Source organism: Doryrhamphus excisus, linkage group LG17 (genome assembly GCF_037039965.1).
Source record: "Doryrhamphus excisus strain RoL-2023G ecotype Guam linkage group LG17, RoL_Dexc_Guam_v1.1, whole genome shotgun sequence".
Taxonomy (NCBI): Eukaryota; Metazoa; Chordata; class Actinopteri; order Syngnathiformes; family Syngnathidae; genus Doryrhamphus; species Doryrhamphus excisus.
Window position 1 is genome coordinate 9,926,222 of NC_136373.1, and position 23,941 is coordinate 9,950,162.

Genomic DNA, 23,941 nt, shown 5'->3' on the forward strand with positions numbered 1-23,941 from the left:
GACAGAAGAAAAAGAAGTGCATCCCATTGTTGATTATTCTTTGTGACAACCAACCTCCGCTTGGCAGGCAGTGAAAGATGACATAAGGGAACCCCTCAGTGGGGCTGACAGATGTACAGCTCTTTTCCTGAGGCTGGCGGGTCAGACACAGGCGCTACAGATGTGCTGGGGGCTGGCTCTACAGTGGGGCAAATAAATAAATGGCTTGCCCCCGCAAAAAAATTCAACCCCCTCATAAATGGCAAAAGACAGCCCCACTCATCTCTCATCTCAGTGTAGTGCTGCTTGTGTCCTCACAGCCTCTAAACAGTATTTATGCACCCAGCTAACATGCTAGCAACCTTCCTCGATACACTGTGCTAATTCGCTAATTCCTGCATCAAATGTCTGCTAAGTTGCTAATTGTCAGTGACAAAAGCTAAAGAAGAAAATCCTCACGCCAACACCCAGCAAGGTAGGTGCAATGTCTGAGGTCTGAGCCACTCATTTTGGGGGACTTCCTAAAACATGCTAGCTTCTTCTTTCACTTTGGGAGATGGTTGGGACGTCCAGAGAAGAGATAGTAATGGTAATGGTTTTATTTCATTTGAACATGCATCAGATTCCAATTGAGTGCATCCCATAATCAGTTCACAGTTCCAAAAGGAGTAGGAAGCTTATTAAATCCTACCCCTGCATCTGGTACGTTTACAATCAGTAACTGTTACATTTGTTCACTCCCTGCTTTCCATAATACAGTTTAGGTTTAGATTTTTTGTTTTGCTTTTTTTAATAAAGCACCTTGTATCGAAGTAGGAGGTGATATGACCATCCAATGACATAATGGGTACCATAGTAAGTGTCAATATAGTGATATATATAGCACATCATGACTGGTTCAAGACTCTTCATCTTGAACCAGAAATACAGCTGAATAGGTGCAGATTCTGGAAGAATTATGAAATTTATGTTTTCCTTTATTCATCATAAGAACTGGGTCAATCCTTTGAAATTGCAATAGAGTGGAGTCATTCAGCTTATTAGTGAAATGGAAAGATATGCAGACCCCAGCACACTTGGCCATTAGAAGGAACAAATTCAGAGGAGTTTTTTTTTTTTTAATAATGTACTTCGTACCGAAGTATGAGGTGATATGACCATCCAATGACATAATGGGTACCATAGTAAGTGTCAATATAGTGATATATATAGCACATCATGACTGGTTCAAGACTCTTCATCCTTGTATTTAGCAAACATCAACTGCTTGTATTGTTTCTTGAATTGGCTCATCGTTGTGCATTGTTTGAGGTCCTTACTCAATCCATTCCATAGTTTGATTCCACATACTGAAATGCTATGGCTTTTTAACATAGTCCTACCATAGAAGTGTTTCAAATGTACTTCTTCCCTGAGATCATATTTCTCCTCTCTTGTAGAGAAGTATTGTATGACATTTTTAGCTAATTGGTTATTTTTAGCCTTATGCATTATTTTAGCTGTTTGAAGATGAACTATATCAGCAAGTTGAAGTATTTGTGATTTTAGAAATAAGGAGTTAGTAGTGATAGATAATGAATATATTGGTAGAAGGATGCTGCCAGGTAGGAGGCATAGAGGAAGACCAAAGAGGAGGTTTGCGGATGTAGTGAAGGAGGACACGGGGAAGTCAAGGAGGGCAACTTGACCTGCCATGGGAAATTGGGAATGCCGCCATACTTTATGCTTTCTGTCCCTATCCAGAAATGTTAAGGGGTGAACATTTTAAAGCCAGAACGTAAACAAGCTATCAGTGTTTGCCGAGACTTTGAGATGGTGTAGGATTGAACAAGATCTCCTTCCTGCTCCTTTCGGGACACGTGGAGCTGTGCAAGTCTTGACATAAAGCTGGAACAACTGAAAAGTGACGGTTCACGAAGCAGCAGACAAATCCCAGTGGTGAATAGACATTTATTCGTGCTCACAAGGCTTTGCAGTTCGACAACTAAGAGTCTTACACCCATAGACACAAATGGTGGGTCCTGGAGAGACTGGCACTCCTGCTTCTGCCCCCCAGTGGTACTCAGATGACATCAACCGCTTCGGTGACAGGAGCCGTCACCAGTCATTTATAGCCTCTTGGTGAAATGTATAGATATTGAAATGGAGGGAGGGGATTTCAAACTATATTTTTGTTATACATTTGCTTAGAGCAACACAAGACTTTGTCAAACACACATTGCACACAGACACAATACTCTGCTCAGGGCAGTCCTAAAGTTAAAGTTACAGTAGCGGACCAAGAATGACTACAACTCACCAAAGCTACACAGAGCCATGGTCCACAGACGGACGCTTACAAAGGACGTAGAAAGGCAGGAGCAAAAGCATACATTTAGGAGGATGTGGCTTCACGAGGAGATGCATGATGCTTCACCATGCTGCTGACCTCTCTCGGGACATAGCATCTCATTGAAGGATGGGTGTACCCACGTTCCACCCAGAGAGGCCCAAAAGGAGCAAGGGCCAGCTCAGATGGGGTGCCTGAAGTTCTGGCCAGCAAAACAGGCCTTGTCGCCGAGCTCCTCTTCGATCCTGAGGAAGAGCGAGAACAGATTGTCACAACGGCAAAAACAAAACAGCAGAACCCGATCAAGTCCCCGGTCCACCGTGTTGTTCTCACTGTAGAACCATGCTCGCTTAGGTTGACGTGCATGTTCAACCGCTTTTTGTCCTCATCAAATTGGAAATCTGATTTGTATGACCAATCATTCCATTTCTCTCGCCGTGTTGTGGTTTGGTCAACCTCGCAATATCGCAGTTGGATTATCACTAGCCGTTTGATAGAAATGAAATAAACGATTGCCGTTTCATGGTAGTTGAAGGTCTATTCATCTAGTAGAAGTAGAAATCCAAGTGAAATGTTTCATGGCCACCAGGCAGCAGAAATTACAACACGTAGAGGCGAGCTGTGAAGTCATGAAGACAGCCATGACACGTCCCCACATGAGAAGAGGGGGAAAAGTGGAAGTGGTAAGATATTAAATACATGTCAGGCTCACTGGTGAGCTTGCTAGCTCGCCGGATTACGGCTCTTCGGAGTCCCTGCAGCGTAAGAGTTATCCAATGTACCATAAACGATGTAGAGTGTAATCTTATTTCCCGTCTACGGTGCTCCAATGGTTACCAGATCCTAAACTGTTCTATGCTTTCACTACCAAAATATTCCATGTAATAACATTAAACCCTATATCGCCATCCTTTCTGGAACCAATTAGCTGCTATGAACAAGGAACAGCAGTGATATCACTACTATCTAGTCACACATCATTTTAATGATGTAAAAATAAAAGCACAGATATTCCTAGAGAAAACAAAATGATTTTAGGAAAGCTTTGTCATTGTGGTCAAAACAGCAGCTGTTGGATGAGAGTATGAAATACACAGTTTTGAGTATGAAATAGACAGTATGCAAGTTCAGAGTCTGAACAAAAAGATGCAAACAGAGGAAAATAATAGTGTAGTTTTAACAACCTTTTATTATCGCTCATCGTAAATATGCTTTTATACCCACAATGCCCGTTAGCTGGTCAAAGGAGCCAAAGGACAGGATTTAAAGGACTTATTTGGGGTCTGGACTTGCCTGAGTAGCTGGTTGTACTTGGCCAAGCGCTCCGATCGGCAGGGTGCACCAGTCTTAATCTGAAAAAAAATGACATTTGTTTTTAAAATCAAGCAGCTTGGGCGCGGCTTCTAGAGTCTGCGTTCACGTCCCGGCAAGCAAGCAGACATTCCATCCGCTGTTATGAAACATGGGCCTCCATGAAGACTGCCAGTACCTGTCCGGTGCACAGACCGACCACAAGGTCAGCAATGAACGTGTCTTCGGTCTCTCCAGAGCGGTGGCTGACCATCACGCCCCATCCGTTGCTCTGGGCCAACTTGCAGCTACAGGAAGAACACACACACGTGAGCTTTGTTTACATGCTGAGGTTGGAGGGAGCAGAAGAAGACATACGCCTGCAGGGACTCGCTGACTGAGCCAATCTGATTGACTTTGAGCAGCAGGCAGTTGCAGGACTTTTCAGCCACGCCCTTGGCGATCCGCTTGGGGTTGGTGACGGTGAGATCGTCGCCCACCACCTGGATGTTGGTGCTGGCTGTGAATTTGCTCCACGCCTCCCAGTCATCCTGGTCAAAGGGGTCCTCGATGGACACAACTGTGAGGGACATGAGGCAATGTTGTTCACAAGGCAGATCGGAACACACTGGACTCGGCAAGTTGTTCCCGCCCCTCCAAAATGGGAATTGAGTTTGACCCAAACGTGCAAACATCTGCAGACAAGCAGTACTAGCCAGGCTTTGACGTCATGGCCAAGAAAATTAGCTTCTTTGGTGGAGACGAAGGATCGACCGGCCGATATATCGGGCCGATATTTGCGTTCTTTACTTGAAATCGGTATCAGCCGATACGCGTGTGGTTTCACCGATGTATTTTTCGGCCACATGATTTACAGACAGGCATCCGCCGGGCAGCTTTGTGTTGCCGGGGTACCCTGCAACGTACGCAGTCGCGGTACCCCTCCCACACCGCAACAGTGGTGAATCACAACAAGGGTACATGTTCAACTTTTAATTAGCCTCTAACAGTTAAACTTAGTTGAAATATTGCCACCTGCTTTGAAATAGGAAACATGAACGCCAAGTGCATGCAATATACATGCTTGAAAATAGTTTAGTTTGCGTGAGTGGAGGCGAGGGGGGGTACGTCTCACTGCGGAGGTGCAGTCATCACATCGATGCTCGATAAAACCTAAACTACGACAGAAATGTTTTGCACACGGTTGAATATTTAATCCATTTAAAGTTGATAATGCCGTTTAAATGTGTGTTTAAGAAAGCTGAATCCTACTGTGTTCAGTGTTTACATTTCAATAAATATTTCCTTAAACTTGAGACCTGTAATATTTGTTATCATGGTCATTTTTTCATGTGAATTGAGGGCACAAAAGCAGTATCGGCCACAAATATCGGCGCAAGCTAAACCGGCCATCGGCTAAGGGTGATGGGAAAAAAAAATCAGTATCGGCCCGAAAAAAAAACATATTGGTTGATCCCTAGTGGAGACATTGCATAATGTGCTGCTCCATGACAATCTGCAGACAAGCAGGTGCTGAATACTCTGGCCTGTTGATTATTCTTGAAAACACGTATATATGGTGTCTGTAATATCTGGTTACAATTTCATTTATGGCAAAACAAATGAAAATCTGTAGAAAATATAAAAATGAGTAGTAGAGTAGTAACAAAGTCCAGGTGAGAAGAATGAAATGAGAAATGAAGGATTTACGCCTCACAAGTCAAATGTTTTGCACGTACTGAAAACAGAGGCAAATGTGAAAAGGGTGCCATGATAGAAATTGAATTTGCAATGGTCCTCCCCTCTCCGTCATGATTTCAACATGACTATCAGAGCACAACGTAGTACGAGGAGTAGAAGCACCCACCAGGGTAATCTTTGACAAAGCTCCTGTAGAGGTCAGCCAGCTTGTCGGAGGAGATGTAGCGGCTGGGGTCATCAGGAGACTTGAAGTCCAGGTCGTACTTGCCACCTTTGTAGAACTCAGAGGCAGCCACATCCATGCCGATGACAATCTTGTCAGTGTAGCCAGCCTTGCCAATGGCATTTTTCAGCAACTCCAAAGCTGAAAGAACCATAATAATAATAATAAGATAGGATAGGATAAGATAGTAATAAATGTACTTTGACATGGGACTACGTGGCTGACAGCAGATGCAGTGGACCTGAAGCCTTCATTTAGCAACCATAAGAGTGACTCCGTAAGTCGAGTAGCCAAAGTAGACCCTTTGGAATGGTGAGCATGCGTGCCAACAGCCACCAATAATGGCCCTCTCACCTTCCTTGTTCTCCAGGATGTTGGGTGCAAAGCCCCCCTCATCTCCCACATTGGTGGCATCCTTGCCGTATTTCTCCTTAATAACGTTCTTCAGGTTGTGGTAGACTTCAGCACCAATACGCATGGCCTCCTTGAAGCTGCTGGCGCCCACAGGCAGAATCATAAACTCCTGCATGGCCAGCTTGTTGCCCGCATGGGAGCCACCGTTGATGACATTGAATGCCTAAAGGCAACAAGGGATCCATGTTGGATTACTCTTATTTAGCCCTCTCTTGGCGACCATATTTAATATTAGCATTACGCTCACAGGCACAGGGAGGATGACTCCAGGGTTGCCAGCCAGGTCAGCAATATGGCGGTAGAGCGGCACACCCTTCTCAGCTGCACCAGCCTTGCACACGGCCAAGGACACGCCCAGGATGGCGTTGGCACCAAACTTAGCTGTGGCGAGACAAACACACGTTGTTTAATGTTGTATTCCTTTCAACATAGCACAGAATGTACGTAGCACTGGATGCGGCATCTCACATTTGTTCTCTGTTCCATCCATGTCCAGCATCAGCTTGTCGATCTTCTCCTGCTCCCGAACATTGACATCCTGGATGCCACATAACCACAGAAGGTCATGTTAAAAGTCACGAAGCCAAAGTAAGCCTCAAGCCTCTTGGTTAAGTCTTCATAGAGATGTAAGAAAACACAGTTGTCATTAGCCACGTTTACATGAGGAGTTTTTCTCTTTCCGAATGACCTTTCCAAAAACAATGGTATACATGGAAAGGAATATTCCAATCTCTTGTCTACATGCGCCGCTATAGTCATAAACAGAATGGTCAATGGGGCATGCCCAGTAAAACGTAAACATCACGTGATACCGACTTCCCCGAATTTTTCTTTCACTTGTTGGAATTTTTAAAACTGAAAAACGTCTGGAGCTGCGTGTTACATCATATCTGAGCATGCGCTGAAAGAACGCACCCGGGATAAATTTAAACAGGAAAAGATCAAATTCAATCTTGCTAATATTTTATCATTAAACTGGGGACATGTTTTATATAGACATACATTTTCTTTTTAAATAAAACTGGACTTGTGAATGGCGTATAGAAGGGTTTACATTCTGTTTCACAGATGGCGGTAATGCACACGAAAGCTGCTTGCCAACCGCCAATAAACAACAGAAGAAGAAAAACACACGAAAGAAGAACACACCCTGACAACTTTCCGTTTGAGCGGGTACAAGATACCTCAATCGGATTGGGGAAAGGAATATTCCACCGCCGTGAATCCGATTATATATTCATTTGGATTGGCACTTCTCTTTCGGAATGAGGTGTATACAAAGGTTCAGTTCTTTCTGTTTCATCAAATAAACCGAATGCAGTTGGAATATTTGGGTCCATGTACACGTGGCTATTGGCAACATATGTTAGTCTACACAAAGCACACACTTGGGATCACTAGCAAAATCCAGTATTTAGTCTTTTGAGGAATAGTAGTGAGTAGTGCTATTGGTCAGACAATAAATGGTCCTACCTTGCTAACCAGTGCAGGTGCAATTGTTTTATTGATATGCTCAACAGCTTTTGAGACACCTGCAAAGGACAAGCAGACCATAACTGACCCAGGCTGAGGAGGACCATGCAGAGCAGGGGAGGAAGATGACCACAGAACATGCCACTGCTCGGACTCGTACACAGCAGTTTTGACAAAAACAAAGATGTGCATGGATGAATGGAGATACAGGAGCTAATTCTGCATCTCCATCTCTGAAACAGATGCGTTATTCATCTCAGTACACCAATGAGGAATATTGTTGAAATGTTCAAGGATGTGTTTAAGGGCATCTCCTGATACAACAAAAGTATTTGCTTTGACTCTTGTATTGGTAATGGTAATGGTTTTATTTCATTTGAACATGCATCAGATTCCAATTGAGTGCATCCCATAATCAGTTCACAGTTCCACATGTCCAAAAGGAGTAGGAAGAAGCAAAGCTTATTAAATCCTACCCCTCCATCTGGTACTTTTACAATCAGTAACTGTTACATTTGTTCACTTCCTTATGCATTATTTTAGCTGTTTGAAAATTAACTATATCAGCAAGTTTAAGTATTTGTGATTTTAGAAATAATTATTTAACCAGCAAAATTCACAGTTTTGGTATGATTTCATCTTGTGTGTTGTCTGACTGTTCTACCATTCTGACTGATGATAATAGACTGTCTGATTTTGTTACGTGTACCATACTTTCACCAGGTTAGGCTACTTTTCCACTGATCATGACCCTTTGCCGTGCGCTCTGTGCTCTATATTACTATGCCCACACCTGGGGGGTTTTAATGTCAGATCACACCCCAGTCGTACTACCCTGCCCCCCCCCCCACACACACACATTAAAAAAGCACTGGCACTTTAATTTGACTCTTCTTTCCAATCGTTAAATTCACAATAGAGCAAATTTCTCTTTTCTTTCAGGCACATGTCTCCCCGGTTATACAGTATCTAGTTTAGTAGTTCAAGGCATTTATACTCTATTCGTTTGTTAGTTTTACCAAGTTAGGTTTACACAAGCAAAGACACTCTTCATGCTGCTGAGCATAGCAACATGTTAGTTGAAACTTGAGTGACACGCTCTTTACCTGGTTACACAATGCCGGGGCCAAGAATTCATTTACATATTTGACTGCTCTTTTCACTCCTGACAGGAGGAAGATGGAGGAGTTGGAAAAATAGACCAGGACGGAGACGGACTGTGAAGTGTGTTGAAAACAGAAACATCACATGAAGTTTTTACCTTTGCCCATGTAGCGGGTTTTGTCATTGTCACGGAGCTCCAGCGCCTCATAGACGCCCGTGGAGGCACCACTGGGCACTGCAGCTCTGAAGAGACCTGAGTGGCAGGGAGGACATTAACAGGTTGGAATGGCGATAAAAGCAGGCCAAAGGTGTCTGAATCTCCTCTCACAGAGCGCAAATGGAAGCAGCAGGGGCTAGCTTAGTTTAGCGTGCTAAGTGGTTGTGTTTTAACCTTCCTCTTGTGTTAGATTTCTGGTATCATCTCTTATGTTATCAGGTCGGATTTGACCCATGTATTAAATCAGCTATAAAATACACTAAAAACATTAAGTTACAATCAAATTTGGTTCTCATGTCTTGGTTACCTTCTTAGGCTTCCTCATCCATGAAAATGTTGGTTTTAATACTTTTGGTGTGGGCATGTAGGCCTTTTTTGTCACTATACCCCTCAATTTTAAATTTCCAAAAATGATAAAATGAACCTCAAAACAATCATATTAATAAATTTAATTCTTTTGTTACCTGGCTATTGCTGAGAGCTATAGAAAATATCTCTTAAATCAATTAGCTTTATTTATTTTCTCATTTTAGTATTAATCACTAAAGAAACATCTATGGTGTTCGGGTGAATTTTGACCCATATATATTAATGTCAAGAAAAGGTAGAAGAAGTTATTGTTTTCAGTTCCAGAACTTATTAACTTATAAACTAAAATCAAAAAGCAGAACAGGTCCAGATCTCGGTTCACTGTACTTCTTGCCATTCTTTCCATGATCCAAATTGTAAATGTGAAATCAGCCAGTCAAATGAGTGAATTCACCTCACATGTCTGGACATTGTTTTTCTGCTGGTATACTGGAAAAGCGGCCAAAAAGCTTACATGATGAGAAGAGGAGCTGGTTGTCATTGTGTTGGCTAATTGTACACTTATGAGTTCAATTGTGGCTCAAAATATTGCTTTATAGTCATATTATTATAACCGTGTCGAAACCAACCCCAACAATACAGTGGACATAATTTCAACCAGACCATTTGAAAATGTAGTAAAAAAATTTTTTTTTGGTTTTATTTTGTTGAACTAGAGAATTTCCTGACAATGTCAAAAAGCCTTGATGCAATAAACAACTGTTATGCGATTCTTTTTATGCATTAAAATGTAAAACGGGTCGGTGCCGACCCTAACACAAGAGGAGGCTTAAGGCTGTAGTGTAGGGAACATTGTACAATGTCCGATGATGCAATTTCTGAGTGAAAAAATAGTTATTTTGAACATGCTTGTCTTCGCCGTAAATATACATTCTCCACACACACACACACACACACACACACACACACACACACACACACACACACACACACAAACACACTTCTGGGACCATCCTTCAAAATAAGAGCGGCATTTACCCCATGTCTGTGTAAACAAAAGAAGAGTGATGAATATCTTTCATATGCAGGTGGAATGGCATGGGTGACTACATCTTCCTTCATGACAGCTGGTTGGAGATTTATTTGCAATTTAGTATCAATGTATGCAGAGGCCGCCATCCATTAGCCAGATTGTTACCAATAAATACATGTGCTTTACCATTTGAGATTTTTATGCATTTTATACAAGACTCGCTGAATTTACATTTTATATCATCATATCGTGATACACCCCAAAATATGGTGATATATGCAAAGGTCCATATCACTCGACCAGTGTTGTAAATATGTTTGAATTTTTATGTTGTTGTATTCATTTGATAAATTGAAGAATTTATTAATTTATTATTCTTCAATTTTATTATTTATTAATTTAGTATATGCTTATTTGGAAAGATGGGCTGCATGACATTTCAATCAAGAAAATGGCAGCTAACGGCACTAAGGTCCACTGTGTACCCTGCAGTGACAAACAGACCATGGAAAAGGTGCTGGCTGTGGTGCAGTGCACGGTTATGTAACAAGGACAGACGGGATCAACTGAGCATGTGCAGTGCATCTGTGAAAGCCTGTCAATCCCCGGATGGGTGACCAAAGCAAAATCTATTCAGTTTGACCAATGGACTGATCAGATGTACAATAGCCTCCGTCTGGGCCACAAGCTGCAATTTGGGAAATGTGTTAGATCGTCCTGGGGAGATTAATAGTCCTGCTGAAGTTCCACCCCACCATCAATACACAAGCACGGCATTGTGCCCGGCAGGGAGGCTGCTTATGTAACAGAATTGATGATACGACACACATGAACTCATCTAGGATGAAAGGATGGTAAAGTAGACTGGGCTGCCTTGAAAAGCTATCCAATACGCGACAGAAGGGGTGGGGGGCATTTGTGCCAAACAGCAGCACTTAGCAACCACCCCGTACAAATAAAGAGCTGCTTTGGAGCCACCCCACTTCCGTGTCAGTGGTCATTCGGGTTGCTTTGTTGACATTCACAGGACTTCTTCTGGGGTTAGTTAGTCTTTTTCCAGCTCTCACAGCTATGCTTTTCACAGTAGCCAAATGTACACCATACTTACTAAGTACTAAGTACAAACACGACATACTGCTACTCCACACCATGACCATGATTCCTCCACTGGACTGAGCTCATCATTATGCTTTACATAAGACAATTACAAGCATTGTATTTCATTGAAAGTAATGTGTGCCAGTTGGTCTATAGACCCATGAAAACCAGTCATTCACCAGACATTTGCATTTCCTGCAATCATTTTTCAGATGGCAAAGATATTATCGAGTGCTCAGGGATTTATCGTGCGTTTATCCTTGGAGGTAAAACTGCCCAATCTGTCATATTGATTTGAGGTCATATGGCCCAATCCTACCAGAGTCATATTAGGATGTGCTATTTTCACGTGTTCAAACAGCTGAGCACGCCAGTGGGCCTTCCAGTGGGCCTTCCAGTGGGCCTTCCAGTGGGCCTTCCAGTGGGCCTTCCAGTGGGCCTTCCAGTGGGCCTTCCAGTGGCTTTGATTTCACAATTGCACAATGAATTAATTCATAGCGATGTCATTGTAAAATGTAAAATCCAGTAGGGATAAGACCATGAGCTTTGTGTAATTATTCATTTTAGTTCTTCTAAGGCTAACAACTATTTGCCCATATGAGCTTCATTATGAATAGAAAAGCATACTCTGACCAATGAAGTCATTCATGATATTTTTGCATCCTAACGTGCAGGAATATAGTTTTGCAGTGAACGTGTTGCTATTGTCATTTTGGTGGTATTACTTTGTTACGACTTACTCGGCTGGGAGTTACCTGGCTGGCTTTTCTAAATCATTATTCACAAAGTGAAACATTTCAAGAGCAATGCAGTACCTTTCTTGGTGTAGAGATCGACCTCCACAGTGGGGTTGCCACGGGAGTCAAAAATTTCCCGAGCGTGGATCTTCAGGATGGACATGGTTGTGGATCTGCAGAAAATTGCAAGAGACAGAAGTCAGAACACAGACACGCTTGGTCATCGTCCACTCATCACTCACCAACTTGTTTGGAGCCGCAGTGAGCCAGCAAAAACTAAATGTCTACTTTTAAGTACTCGGCCAACACGTGCTGCAAGTGCGCCCTGGAGCCAGCTCTGAGGTTTGTCCAGAGAATGGCGTGTATAAGTCTGTGTAGGTGTGGCTTAACTGCGTATATTTATTTTACATAGCACCGCATATGACACAATGGGTCAATAGATTTTATCTTTATATTGATAAGCTGCTAAAGACTAGCGTCACGGTTGAACCCAAAGCTAACTTTGTTATCAAGCCACACTTAGCCGCAACAGTGGAGGTCACAGAAGGTTTTAACCAGACTGTACTATTGATCGTCATGAGTTTTAACCCATTTAACCTGTTCACCGATACACCTCGTCTCCCCATCAAGAATGTATGAGTGGACGCGACCTGCAGCATCGCTTTGGCCATGTCTACACCTAACGTGGGGAAGTTATTACATTCTTAAGAATTTCTATTCATATTCTTCTAGGTCTAAGACTACATTCCAAAAACGTGCATTTCCATTCAACGGGCATTCAGGAATCATCAATCCTACCCGGTTTAGACTGCCATTGACCACTATGGGTGTTTTTTTCCTGACTTGGTGAAACCGATGAAATACAATCCTATATTCACAATAACTAATGTTTTTATATACCAGTATAGAATCTTTTAATGATAAAAAGACCAGTATAAATGATAAGTAAACACGGCGGATACATAAGATGAATTAAATGCTGTCATCCCGAGGAGAAGGAACGTTCGTGTGGGGAAGCATTTACGCGGCGGACCTCCTGACCTAAACAGGCTGAAATGATGACAAACGCCAGCGAAAGTTGGCTGAATCTCCTCTTACGTAGCGTGAACGGAAGCTAGCAGCGGTTAGCTTAGTTCAGCACTCCAAGTGCCCATGTGTGTGCGTGACTTGTGCTCGATTAGTATATTTTCACCACGTATTTTACATGAAAAACACCTAACACACAAAAAAGATGGTTTGATGATAATAGATTGTCCTTGAACCCAAGTAAAACTAAAATCATGCTGTTTGGTAACAGCAGAATGGACACGCACCAGCAAATACAAATAGACGGTGTGGACATTGAAAGGGTGAACAAAAATACATTTCTGGTGATCACAATAGATGACAATATGAGCTGGAAACCTCATATTACAAATATACAACATAAGGTGGCCAGAAATATTTCAGTATTTAACAAAGCAAAATTTGTTCTCAATCAGAAATCACTCCACACTCTTTATTGCTCTCTGGTTCTACCATATCTTACTTATTGTGTGGAAATATGGGCTAATAACTATAAAAGCAATCTTCAGTCGCTAAATGTACTGCAAAAAAGGTCAGTAAGGATAATTCATAATGCCGCCTACAGAGAACATACTAACTCCTTATTTCTAAAATCACAAATACTTCAACTTGCTGATATAGTTCATCTTCAAACAGCCAGAATAATGCACAAGGCTAAAAATAACCAATTACCTAAAAATGTCATCCAATACTTCTCTACAAGAGAGGAGAAATATGATCTCAGGGATGAAGTACATTTGAAACACTTCTATGCTAGGACTACGTTAAAAAGCCATAGCATTTCAGTATGTGGAATCAAACTATGGAATGGATTGAGTAAGGACCTCAAACAATGCACAACGATGAGCCAATTCAAGAAACAATACAAGCAGTTGATGTTTGCTAAATACAAGGATGAAGAGTCTTGAACCAGTCATGATGTGCTATATATATCACTATATTCACACTTACTATGGTACCCATTATGTCATTGGATGGTCATATCACCTCCTACTTCGGTACCAGGTACATTATTAAAAAAAAACTGTATTATGGAAAGCAGGAAGTGAACAAATGTGATAGTTACTGATTGTAAAAGTACCAGATGGAGGGGTATGATTTAATAAGCTTTGCTTCTTCCTATTTCTTGTGGACATGTGGAACTGGGAAGTGATTATGGGATGCATTCAATTGGAATCTGATGCATGTTCAAATGAAATAAAACCATTACCATTACCAAAAACAATTTTTATCTGGCGGACTAACACGATGCCTCGCTAACCTTGTCTCAGTGAGGGGATTCCATTTGGCTACCATTTGCCGTCAACATTTTTCACCTGAGGACTGGAGCACACGTCTTGTGCTGGAAGACACAGCCATCCCAAGGAGAGCCGACATCGAGAGTGTTGTCTATGCTGCTGCTGTTGTCAGAACTAGCATAAATATGTCTATCAATGCGCCCTAGGAAAGAAGTTTGGGTAGTGTTTTAAATCATCCAAATAGGGCAGGATACTCCAACTATTACATATTATCATCAGTGTACGTGTTAATGCATGATCACAGCATGCACGTTGTTAGCGGGCTTCATAGTCGAAATAGGGGTCTCCAATGACAGCATTGTAAGCTAGCTCAAATTAACTTGTTTTCTGGTGTTTTAATGCAAAGAAAATTGAAAGAAATGTGTAAGGATTGGGAATGATGGACAAAAAAAGTGCAGCTGCCCCTTGAGAAAACCCACCCACGGGAAGAACCTGCCAACCCTACACAGAGACGCCTAAGCGGAGATTCGAACCCAGGACTTCCCAATTGCCTGACTGTGTGGCCTACATGCTAAGCACTCGACCGTAGCATGATTCCACATGTGTATTAAGAATAGGTCATATCCATAATTCTAGTCCAGATGCCCGCCGGACGCCATATTTGCAACTGGTGTCGCCTATAAAATTGTCCGATAAGCGTCCTCTCCCAAGTTCCGCAAGACATTCAATGGACTGCGGGAAGTTTGCAACATGATGCCCGTTTCTGACACACTCTGCAGTTCTAAAAATGGCGGTCTCAATTCACCAGCTGCCGGTGTTGGTTTAAGAATAGACGTCGGGTAGAAACTACTCGGTAGAAATGAGGAATCAACGAGCGAAAACCGGACATGCACAAAGCGACACCAAATTGTCAAGGGCAAGACTTGTATTAAAATACACACACACACAAATGCCGTTATAAAGTAAGACATAAAATGACACAACGGACACTTCGATTGGATAAAAGAGTGAAAAAGAATGTCTTGCGACCATAAAATGACACCGTAAAAGAATAAAGAGGACTTACGTTTCCGGCCTCACTGTGTGCAAGGACGCTGGGGTCTCTCTTGTGCAAGCAGGCAGACAAGGCGCTCGTGACGTGCGGGGCTGGATGATATGTGGCCAGACTCTAGACAGAACCGGGCCGCGGAGCCACGCCATTGGCGGAGAGCTGGTCACGTGGTACACGAGTGTGCGCTGGGCCGCACGTTCGCCATCGTTGCTGCTGTTGCACAAGTAACGAGGGAGATGAACTGAAGTTGAGTTGCCAGACGTACTCGAATAGTAGTTCCGGTGAATCTTGGGAAATGTAGTATTTATCGTATCACAGGCCGGTGTATGGTAGCGGTGGGCATTTCAGTTCATTTCAGTGAACCGCATCATTCCGGTTCAGTCAGGAAAAAGATCCGTTCATTTCGGTCAATTGGTCATTAGCCTGTGAGCTCCCCTTGTGCATCGGCCGGGTCAGTCATGTCGAGTCATTCCGTTCACTCATGTTCACGTTCGTTCCGAATCAACTGTCGGTCATGAATGAACGGCCGACGAGTGTCGGTCAAATCTCTCGGTCTCGGTCTTTCAGTCAGCTAACCACACCCACCCACCGAGCGAGGCGCGACTATAGGATAAGACAAGCACGCCGGTAGTCCCGCCCGGCTAAAGGAACGGTAAACTGACTCTCCAGCCAAGCAAAAAAAGCATTTGCAATCGAACGGACTGAACGGGTATTTTAGGGGCGGTGACCTCGTTCATTCAGTTAAAAAAAAAAAGAACTAGTTCTTTTGACCCGTTCGTTCATGACCGACACACCACTAGTGTATGGGCAGAGATGACGCAGGATGTGTACGTGCAGTCGGGCAGGCAGGGATATCCTTTGCGGTGTTCACGTTATTCCGGGCATCGACACTTATTTCCCCATCAGGAGTTAAAAATGCAAAGATAGTGAATTTGTAATTTAACATTCATGAGACCATGCAATAAATATACATGCAGTTGTATCGATACCCTGAAACAAATGTGCATCTCATACTATCTTTGACATTTGAAAATGATGCTTTTGTGGGGCATATATGAAAACACTAAATATTTACTTGACTTTCTGTTCCTATTTGCCAAGCAAAGAGACCAATGTTATTGAACAAAGGGGCCACATCTGTGCATGATGTGGTTGTTGTCTTCTGCAGTGACCTTGACGGTGGACTTGTGTGTGGTTACGCCACCTACAGTCCGTTGTGAACTATAACAGGAAGTATTGTGCGGGCATTTTTAAATTCACTTTTAGCCTGATATTCACTATACTGTACATCAGGGATTTCAGCACGTTGCAAAAGATGAAACACTAAACTTTACCTTTGTAAATTAATGACTTCCATGAAGACACAAGGAAGGTTACTACTGTGTAAACACATGTTCTTAAGCCCCCCTAAATAATTTGATATTTTTTGTATTCATTTTTTTTTACCAAAAAAATATCTGACAAATTTTATATAATAGGGCACGAATAAAATATTCACATTACCTGTCATTAATTTATAATCTACGTACTACTACTAAAACTAGTAGTCGTAATAATAATAATAATCAGAAGAACAATAATGATGATAGTAATAATAATAGGTTATTTATTAATTAATAATATTCATTCATTCATTTTCAACCGCTTTTTCCTCACAAGGGCCGCGGGGGTGCTGGAGCCTAGCTGTCTTTGGGCGAGAGGCGGGGTACACCCTGGACTGGTGGCCAGCCAATCACAGGGCACATATAGACAAACAACCATTCACACTCACATTCATACCTATGGACAATTTGGAATGGCCAATTAACCTAGCATGTTTTTGGAATGTGGGAGGAAACCGGAGTACCCGGAGAAAACCCACGCATGCACGGGAGTTTTTATTTATTTATTTTTTTATCACATAACAAAGTACAAGGTGGTACAATATGAGCATCCAATGACATAATGGGTACCATAGTAAGTGTCAATATAGTGATATATATAGCACATCATGACTGGTTCAAGACTCTTCATCCTTGTATTTAGCAAACATCAACTGCTTCAGGAAACACATCAACACAGGAAAAGAGGAAAACAAAGAGAGCTGTCAGGAGGGTTTGAAGCCCAGTCGTGACAGGACCCATCAGTGCGTGGAGGATTCGTGTGATGCTCATCTCAAGTGTGGCCTTGGAGGAACTTTCAGGATTGATGTCCCAGAGGCTGAGCTTAGGTCTACCAGTATACAGATCTTTGAGGTTTGGTAGACTGGGCCTCGTGTACAGAAACAAAGACATGAAGTAGAAACAATAGTAAAAGAAACACATCTCATACCGTGAGAGAAGAGGTGAGGAGACATTCAAGGTGCATCAAGTATGTCTTCCAACTGCTGGAGCTTATCCCACACTGAAAAAAATTTGGAGTGCCATTTACAACTACAATATATTCAGAACTCCGCTGCCCGCCTCCTCACCTCCACCCGCTCCCGTGAACACAACCCCTGTCCTCCACTGGCTTCCCGTCCCCCAGCATTCACTTCAAAATTCTTCTCATCACCTACAAAGCCCTCCACGATCTGACGCCCCCATATCTCACAGACCTCCTCCATCCACATAATCCCCCGCGTCCCCTTCGCTCCTCAGACTCAAACCTCCTGGCACTCCCCTGTAAGACCAAGCTCCGAACCTGGGGAGACAGAGCCTTCTCCATCGCTGCCCCCACTCTCTGGAACTCTTTGCCCCATTCACTCCGTGCTTGCCGTGACCTTCCCGCCTTCAAAAAACAACTAAAAACCCACCTCTTTAAATCTGTTTTTAATGTCCTACCTTTTATATCTGACTGCTATGCCCCGCCCCGCTTTTACTCATGTTTTAACTGTGTATTAACCAATGAAAGTTGTATTTTGGTGTGTCTTTTATTCTGTTTACTTGCTTTATTCAACTTCATTCTTTTGTAAAGTGTCAAAAGTGCTATACAAATAAAATGTATTATTATTATTATTATTACTTGGGAAAAGTTAGGTAACAATTTGCATGCACAATTCCTAAGTAACTTTTACTTGGGAAATATTGGGAAAAGTAAAGTTTACTTCTCAGCAAGGATTAATTTTTAAATGAAAAATACTCTTTAACATTACTTGAGATTTACTGTCACAGACACAAAAGGTACTCTCTTTGCTAGTAAATTTTACTCAAAACTACCTTTGAATCTACTTAAAAATCCATATAAATATACTCGCTTTTTAGGATTGTTTAACTAGTTTTCCCTTACTTAATTTGGAGCATTTTAGAGCAAGTAATATTTACATGAGATTTAAGCTACCACCTACACCACTTTTCTAATATGATTGTGTTGTATTTTTTTAAGATGGCCTTCTTTGAATTAAATGAAATTATCTTAACACATCTGCTGCAAAACATTCTTTCAAATCAGAACACCTTTACTACGTTTGTAGTAAAGGTGTATTTACTTCCAGCAGTGATGAGTGTGGTTAGAAATACCATAGAAAACATTATAAATCATTGGAGATTTGTTTTACATTCACAATTATGCAAATAATTACAATTAAAAGACACAATAAAATGAGCTGAACTGTAACTTTTACAATAACAGTGAAATCGTTCAACACGTGTCATGTACTGCTTCCACACATCAGACAAACAGCTATACTTGCCAGCCACATCGAATGAAAACATTTGGCAGAGGGCCCGTTTGTATATGACGAGCTTGCAACCAAAAGGCGCTAAATCCATTTTGACTGATTTCGAGAAAATGAATGATTTTTAACTACGCACATATCAATCTATTTGGTCATCAAGTCTATATTGCAAATGAAAGAGCTATCAATATAGGTTATAAAAATGCATGCTATAAAAATCCTGCACACACACCATGTATGTTATATATTTTTTTTAATTATCTTTTTTATTTAGCGCCTTTTGGCTGAAATGATGGATTTAGCGCCTTTTGGCTGAAATAAATTTGAAGTCACCTTTAACTTCTTCAATGGCATTGTTGTAAAAGAATGTAAGGTGCTTTAATGTGCCATGCTAATAAAATAATTACAACACAGAAGCCATTCTCAACATACAATACACCCCCCCCCACCCACATGCACTCGTTCACCTTCACACATTACAGAAACAAAATGTTATAACCTACCACTAGTACACTGTTACTGATAACATTTTGTTAAGATATTATAGCACACATTAACATCATCCACATTCCATGATGATCAGCTTTAACACAACTCAACATACCCAATTATACAAGACGATGGTACAAGACATGTCATACATTGCAGGTGCATTCAACCTGTAGGCTGCAGTAGAGCGACACATGAAAAATAACAATTTGCAGACAATAATAAAACATTTATTAAAATCAGTGCTCATATTTGACTGCACCATGAAGGTGACAGTGACAAAAATCATCTCATTACATTGTATGTTTTTTAGTACAAGTAAAATAATGTCTCATGAAAGTTGGAGGTGTCAAGGTAGAGACATGCCTTTTATGGCGTAAAAAAAACTTCCATGTTACAGAATACTGTAAAAACACAATTTGTGTTCTCCTGAATTGCATAACATACTGTAACTATCATACGTGTACTTAATGTACACAAACAAAACAGGATGCGCACTGATACTGGCTTTCTGTATGTGCAGTGCCAATTGTATTCTTCTCTCTGATTGGTCAGATTATCAATAGATGGGAAACTTGGGCCAATCAGAATAAAGAATAAAGAAAGGGATTTAGCTCCTTTTGGTTGAAATCTGAAATGGAAATAGCGCCTTTTGGTTGAAAGCATAAATTTCACATCACTTTTTTTCATATTTTTTAAAATGATTTCAAGACCAAAATATGTGATTTGGATACACATGACAGAGGTCTATTAAACTCATGAAAAACATGCAACTTAATGAAATTTGGATTTCGTGCCTTTTGGTTGCAAGCTCTTCAAATGTTTAAGCTACACGCGGTTCCCATGGCTTAGAGGACACTGCTGCTGCCAAAATAACCAAATAACTTATATAAGGAATTAATCATTACAGGTTTAATAAACATAAAAATCTCCTGTTCTGCAACCGAAAACACCTCCACAAAGCTCGCAGTTGATAGCAAGCTAGCTGGCAGGCTAAAGGTAAGCTAATGCTAACGTTGAGTATTTCACATTATAACACTGATGTAAACAGATGAGGAAAGGTTGTCACGCCCTGTGTGGTTTCGTGCGTGACAGTTTGGTTATGTTCCCGGTCTAGGTTTTGGTTTCCGTTTTGAACTCTTTATTTTGTATTTAACTTCCTGTTTTGTCCTGTCGTCCTTGGTTGCCGTAATCATTCACACCTGTCCCTAATTTGTGTTTGTATTTAGTTCAGGTGTGTGCATTTCCCCTTTGTGGGATTATTATCGTTTGTCCGCCAGCAAGTTGAGTTGCCTTTTTTCCCGCTGCTACAATTATAGCCGAAATAAATATTATTTACCTGCTATTTGGTCCTGCTCTCTGCATCCTGGGGTTGCACCGCAACAAAGACATGCCGCGCCGTGACAGAATAATCCCACCAAGTGACGACGACCTCGCGGAGAGCGACTTTCGGACCTGGCAGCTCCTCAAGGCTATGGAGGACGAGGAGATGGCGATGCCGCCATGGGAGATGGAGGACTTGGTGCGCGGTCCGGACGACATGTTCGTCGCTACGGCGTGGTTGTATCCCGGACACACCGACGACACTCCAGATCCTCCGCGACGCCGACGCAAGCCGCGGCGCCACAGAGCGAAGCCAACCTCGTCTTCCCCTCCACGCCAAGTCGAGGTGCACCCGCCCTCATGCCCTGCCGGCTTCGATGAACCCGACGACGATCTCGCGGAGCTCGACGACTGGACCCAGCAGTTTTTCAAGGCGATGGAGCAGGAGTGTGCAAGGTACACCCCGGAGGAACTGGAGACCATGGTGTGGGGGCCGGACGGCACCCTAGTGCCCATGGCGTCGGTGTTCCCGGTACCCGCTGCACACCCTCCGACGCGGCGGCGTCGCCGACGCACGGCACGTCGCCAAGAGGTGTGGCCACCCTCTTCCGCCTCGCCATGTCACGCCACGGCACAGCTCAATCCTCTCGCTGCTGCCGAGTTGCAGCCCGTCGTGCATTCCCCGACGGCTCCCGTGCCAAGTGGCGAGGCGCCCCGGATTCCTCCAGTGCCCAAGCCACGCAGCCCCAGGGGTTTCCAAGACCCGGCTCCCGTGCCAAGCTGCGTGGCGTCTCAGTTTCTTCCAGTGCCCAAGCCACGCAGCCCCAGGGGTTTCCAAGACCCGGCTCCCGTGCCAAGCTGCGTGGCGTCAGATTCCTCCAGTCCCCAAGCCACGCAGCTTCAAGGTTCCTCAAACCCCGGCTCTTGCACCAAGCTGCGTGACTCCACAGATTCCTCCAGTCCCTAAGCCACGCAGCCCCAGGAGTTTCCAAGACCCGGCTCCCGTGCCAAGCTGCGTGGCATCCCAGATTCCGCCTGTGCCCAAGCCGCGCAGCCCGAGGGATTCTCAAGACCCGGCTCTCATGCCAAGCTGCGCGGCGTCCCTGATCCCGCCCGTGCCCAAGCCGCGCAGCCCGAGGGGTTCTCAAGACCCGGCTCCCATGCCAAGCTGCGTGGCGTCCCTGATCCCGCCTGTGCCCAAGCCGCGCAGCTTCAGGCCCAAACTAGTGGCTGTGGCCGGGACTGCTGACCTGGAGGAGCCAGTGACCCTCCTCCAAGCCTCCCTCCTCCCTACCCTGGTTTCGGCTCCCTCGGATTACGGCGTCTGGGATCCGCCTTCGAGAGGGGGGGCTAGTACCACCTGCTGGGCTATGGTGGAAGCACAGCCCAGCCCGCTGATGGAAGGGGAGAATGGCGCCACCTGCTGGGGGAGTGAGGAGGCACAGCCCACTCCACCTGTAGGACGAGCAGCAGGGCTTGCTGGAGCAGATGGTCAGGCTCTGGCATGGACGACGCCTGCTTCTTCGCCGTCTCCGCGTCGGGGCCGGATGCCTGCTTCTTCGCCGTCTCCGCGTCGGGGCCGGATGCCTGCTTCTTCGCCGTCTCCGCGTCGGGGCCGGACGCCTGCTTCTTCGCCGTCTCCGCGTCGGGGCCGGACGCCTGCTTCTTCGCCGTCTCCGCGTCGGGGCCGGACGCCTGCTTCTTCGCCGTCTCCGCGTCGGGGCCGGACGCCTGCTTCTTCGCCGTCTCCGCGTCGGGGCCGGACGCCTGCTTCTTCGCCGTCTCCGCGTCGGGGCCGGACGCCTGCTTCTTCGCCGTCTCCGCGTCGGGGCCGGACGCCTGCTTCTTCGCCGTCTCCGCGTCGGGGCCGGACGCCTGCATCCTTGCCGTCTCCGCGTCGGGGCCGGACGGCCTCTAGACTTTCGGCCGGAGACCTGGTTGATGGAAGGGGAGAATGGCGCCACCTGCTGGGGGAGTGAGGAGGCACAGCCCACTCCACCTGTAGGACGAGCAGCAGGGCTTGCTGGAGCAGATGGTCAGGCTCTGGCATGGACGACGCCTGCTTCTTCGCCGTCTCCGCGTCGGGGCCGGATGCCTGCTTCTTCGCCGTCTCCGCGTCGGGGCCGGATGCCTGCTTCTTCGCCGTCTCCGCGTCGGGGCCGGACGCCTGCTTCTTCGCCGTCTCCGCGTCGGGGCCGGACGCCTGCTTCTTCGCCGTCTCCGCGTCGGGGCCGGACGCCTGCTTCTTCGCCGTCTCCGCGTCGGGGCCGGACGCCTGCTTCTTCGCCGTCTCCGCGTCGGGGCCGGACGCCTGCTTCTTCGCCGTCTCCGCGTCGGGGCCGGACGCCTGCTTCTTCGCCGTCTCCGCGTCGGGGCCGGACGCCTGCTTCTTCGCCGTCTCCGCGTCGGGGCCGGACGCCTGCTTCTTCGCCGTCTCCGCGTCGGGGCCGGACGCCTGCTTCTTCGCCGTCTCCGCGTCGGGGCCGGACGCCTGCTTCTTCGCCGTCTCCGCGTCGGGGCCGGACGCCTGCTTCTTCGCCGTCTCCGCGTCGGGGCCGGACGCCTGCTTCTTCGCCGTCTCCGCGTCGGGGCCGGACGCCTGCTTCTTCGCCGTCTCCGCGTCGGGGCCGGACGCCTGCATCCTTGCCGTCTCCGCGTCGGGGCCGGACGGCCTCTAGACTTTCGGCCGGAGACCTGGTTCTACACCCAGGGCGCCCGCCTGAGGATGCCTACCTCGCGCTTGGTCGAGGGCGCCCCCCGGAGGGTGTATACCGTCCCAACCATTCCCTCCATCACATGGAGGGGTCTTGCTGGCTCCGCCGGGCCTGCCGCCCCGGCCGACCCCCTGAAGGGTCCCGTCGGCGACCCACCTCCGGTCCCCCCACCACCCATCCCTCTTTGACTGCTATCTATTTTGGACGTCTAGGATCTGTCCTTGAGGGGGGGGGGGTACTGTCACGCCCTGTGTGGGTTTGTGCGTGACAGTTTGGTTATGTTCCCGGTCTAGGTTTTGGTTTCCGTTTTGAACTCTTTATTTTGTATTTAACTTCCTGTTTTGTCCTGTCCTTTGTCCTTGGTTGCCGTAATCATTCACACCTGTCCCTAATTTGTTTGTATTTAGTTCAGGTGTGTGCATCTCCCCTTTGTGGGATTATCGTTTGTCCGCCAGCAAGTTGAGTTGCCTTTTTTCCCGCTGCTACAATTATAGCCGAAATAAATATTATTTACCTGCTA

The 23,941-nt window shown here is 44.9% G+C and overlaps 1 protein-coding gene across 2 annotated transcripts; it reads right to left on the reverse strand.

Annotated features, from left to right (window-relative positions):
* Window positions 1–1,909: 1,909 nt before the first annotated feature.
* eno1a (enolase 1a, (alpha)) lies at window positions 1,910–15,441 on the reverse strand. Of its 2 annotated transcripts, none has more exons than XM_058085146.2 (12): window positions 15,277–15,441; window positions 11,986–12,080; window positions 8,671–8,766; window positions 7,410–7,468; window positions 6,405–6,474; window positions 6,184–6,317; window positions 5,877–6,099; window positions 5,466–5,663; window positions 3,977–4,178; window positions 3,798–3,906; window positions 3,602–3,660; window positions 1,910–2,553 (listed from the first exon to the last, which is right to left on the reverse strand). In XM_058085146.2, the coding sequence occupies exons 1-12, from the start codon at window positions 15,408–15,410 to the stop codon at window positions 2,490–2,492; spliced, it is 1,443 nt and encodes a 480-aa protein (XP_057941129.2). In that variant the 5' UTR covers window positions 15,411–15,441; the 3' UTR covers window positions 1,910–2,489. The 2 variants fall into 2 exon arrangements, with proteins under 2 accessions (XP_057941129.2, XP_057941130.2); XM_058085147.2 differs by lacking the exon at window positions 7,410–7,468 and adding an exon at window positions 8,516–8,574.
* Between the last annotated feature and the right edge of the window lie 8,500 nt (window positions 15,442–23,941).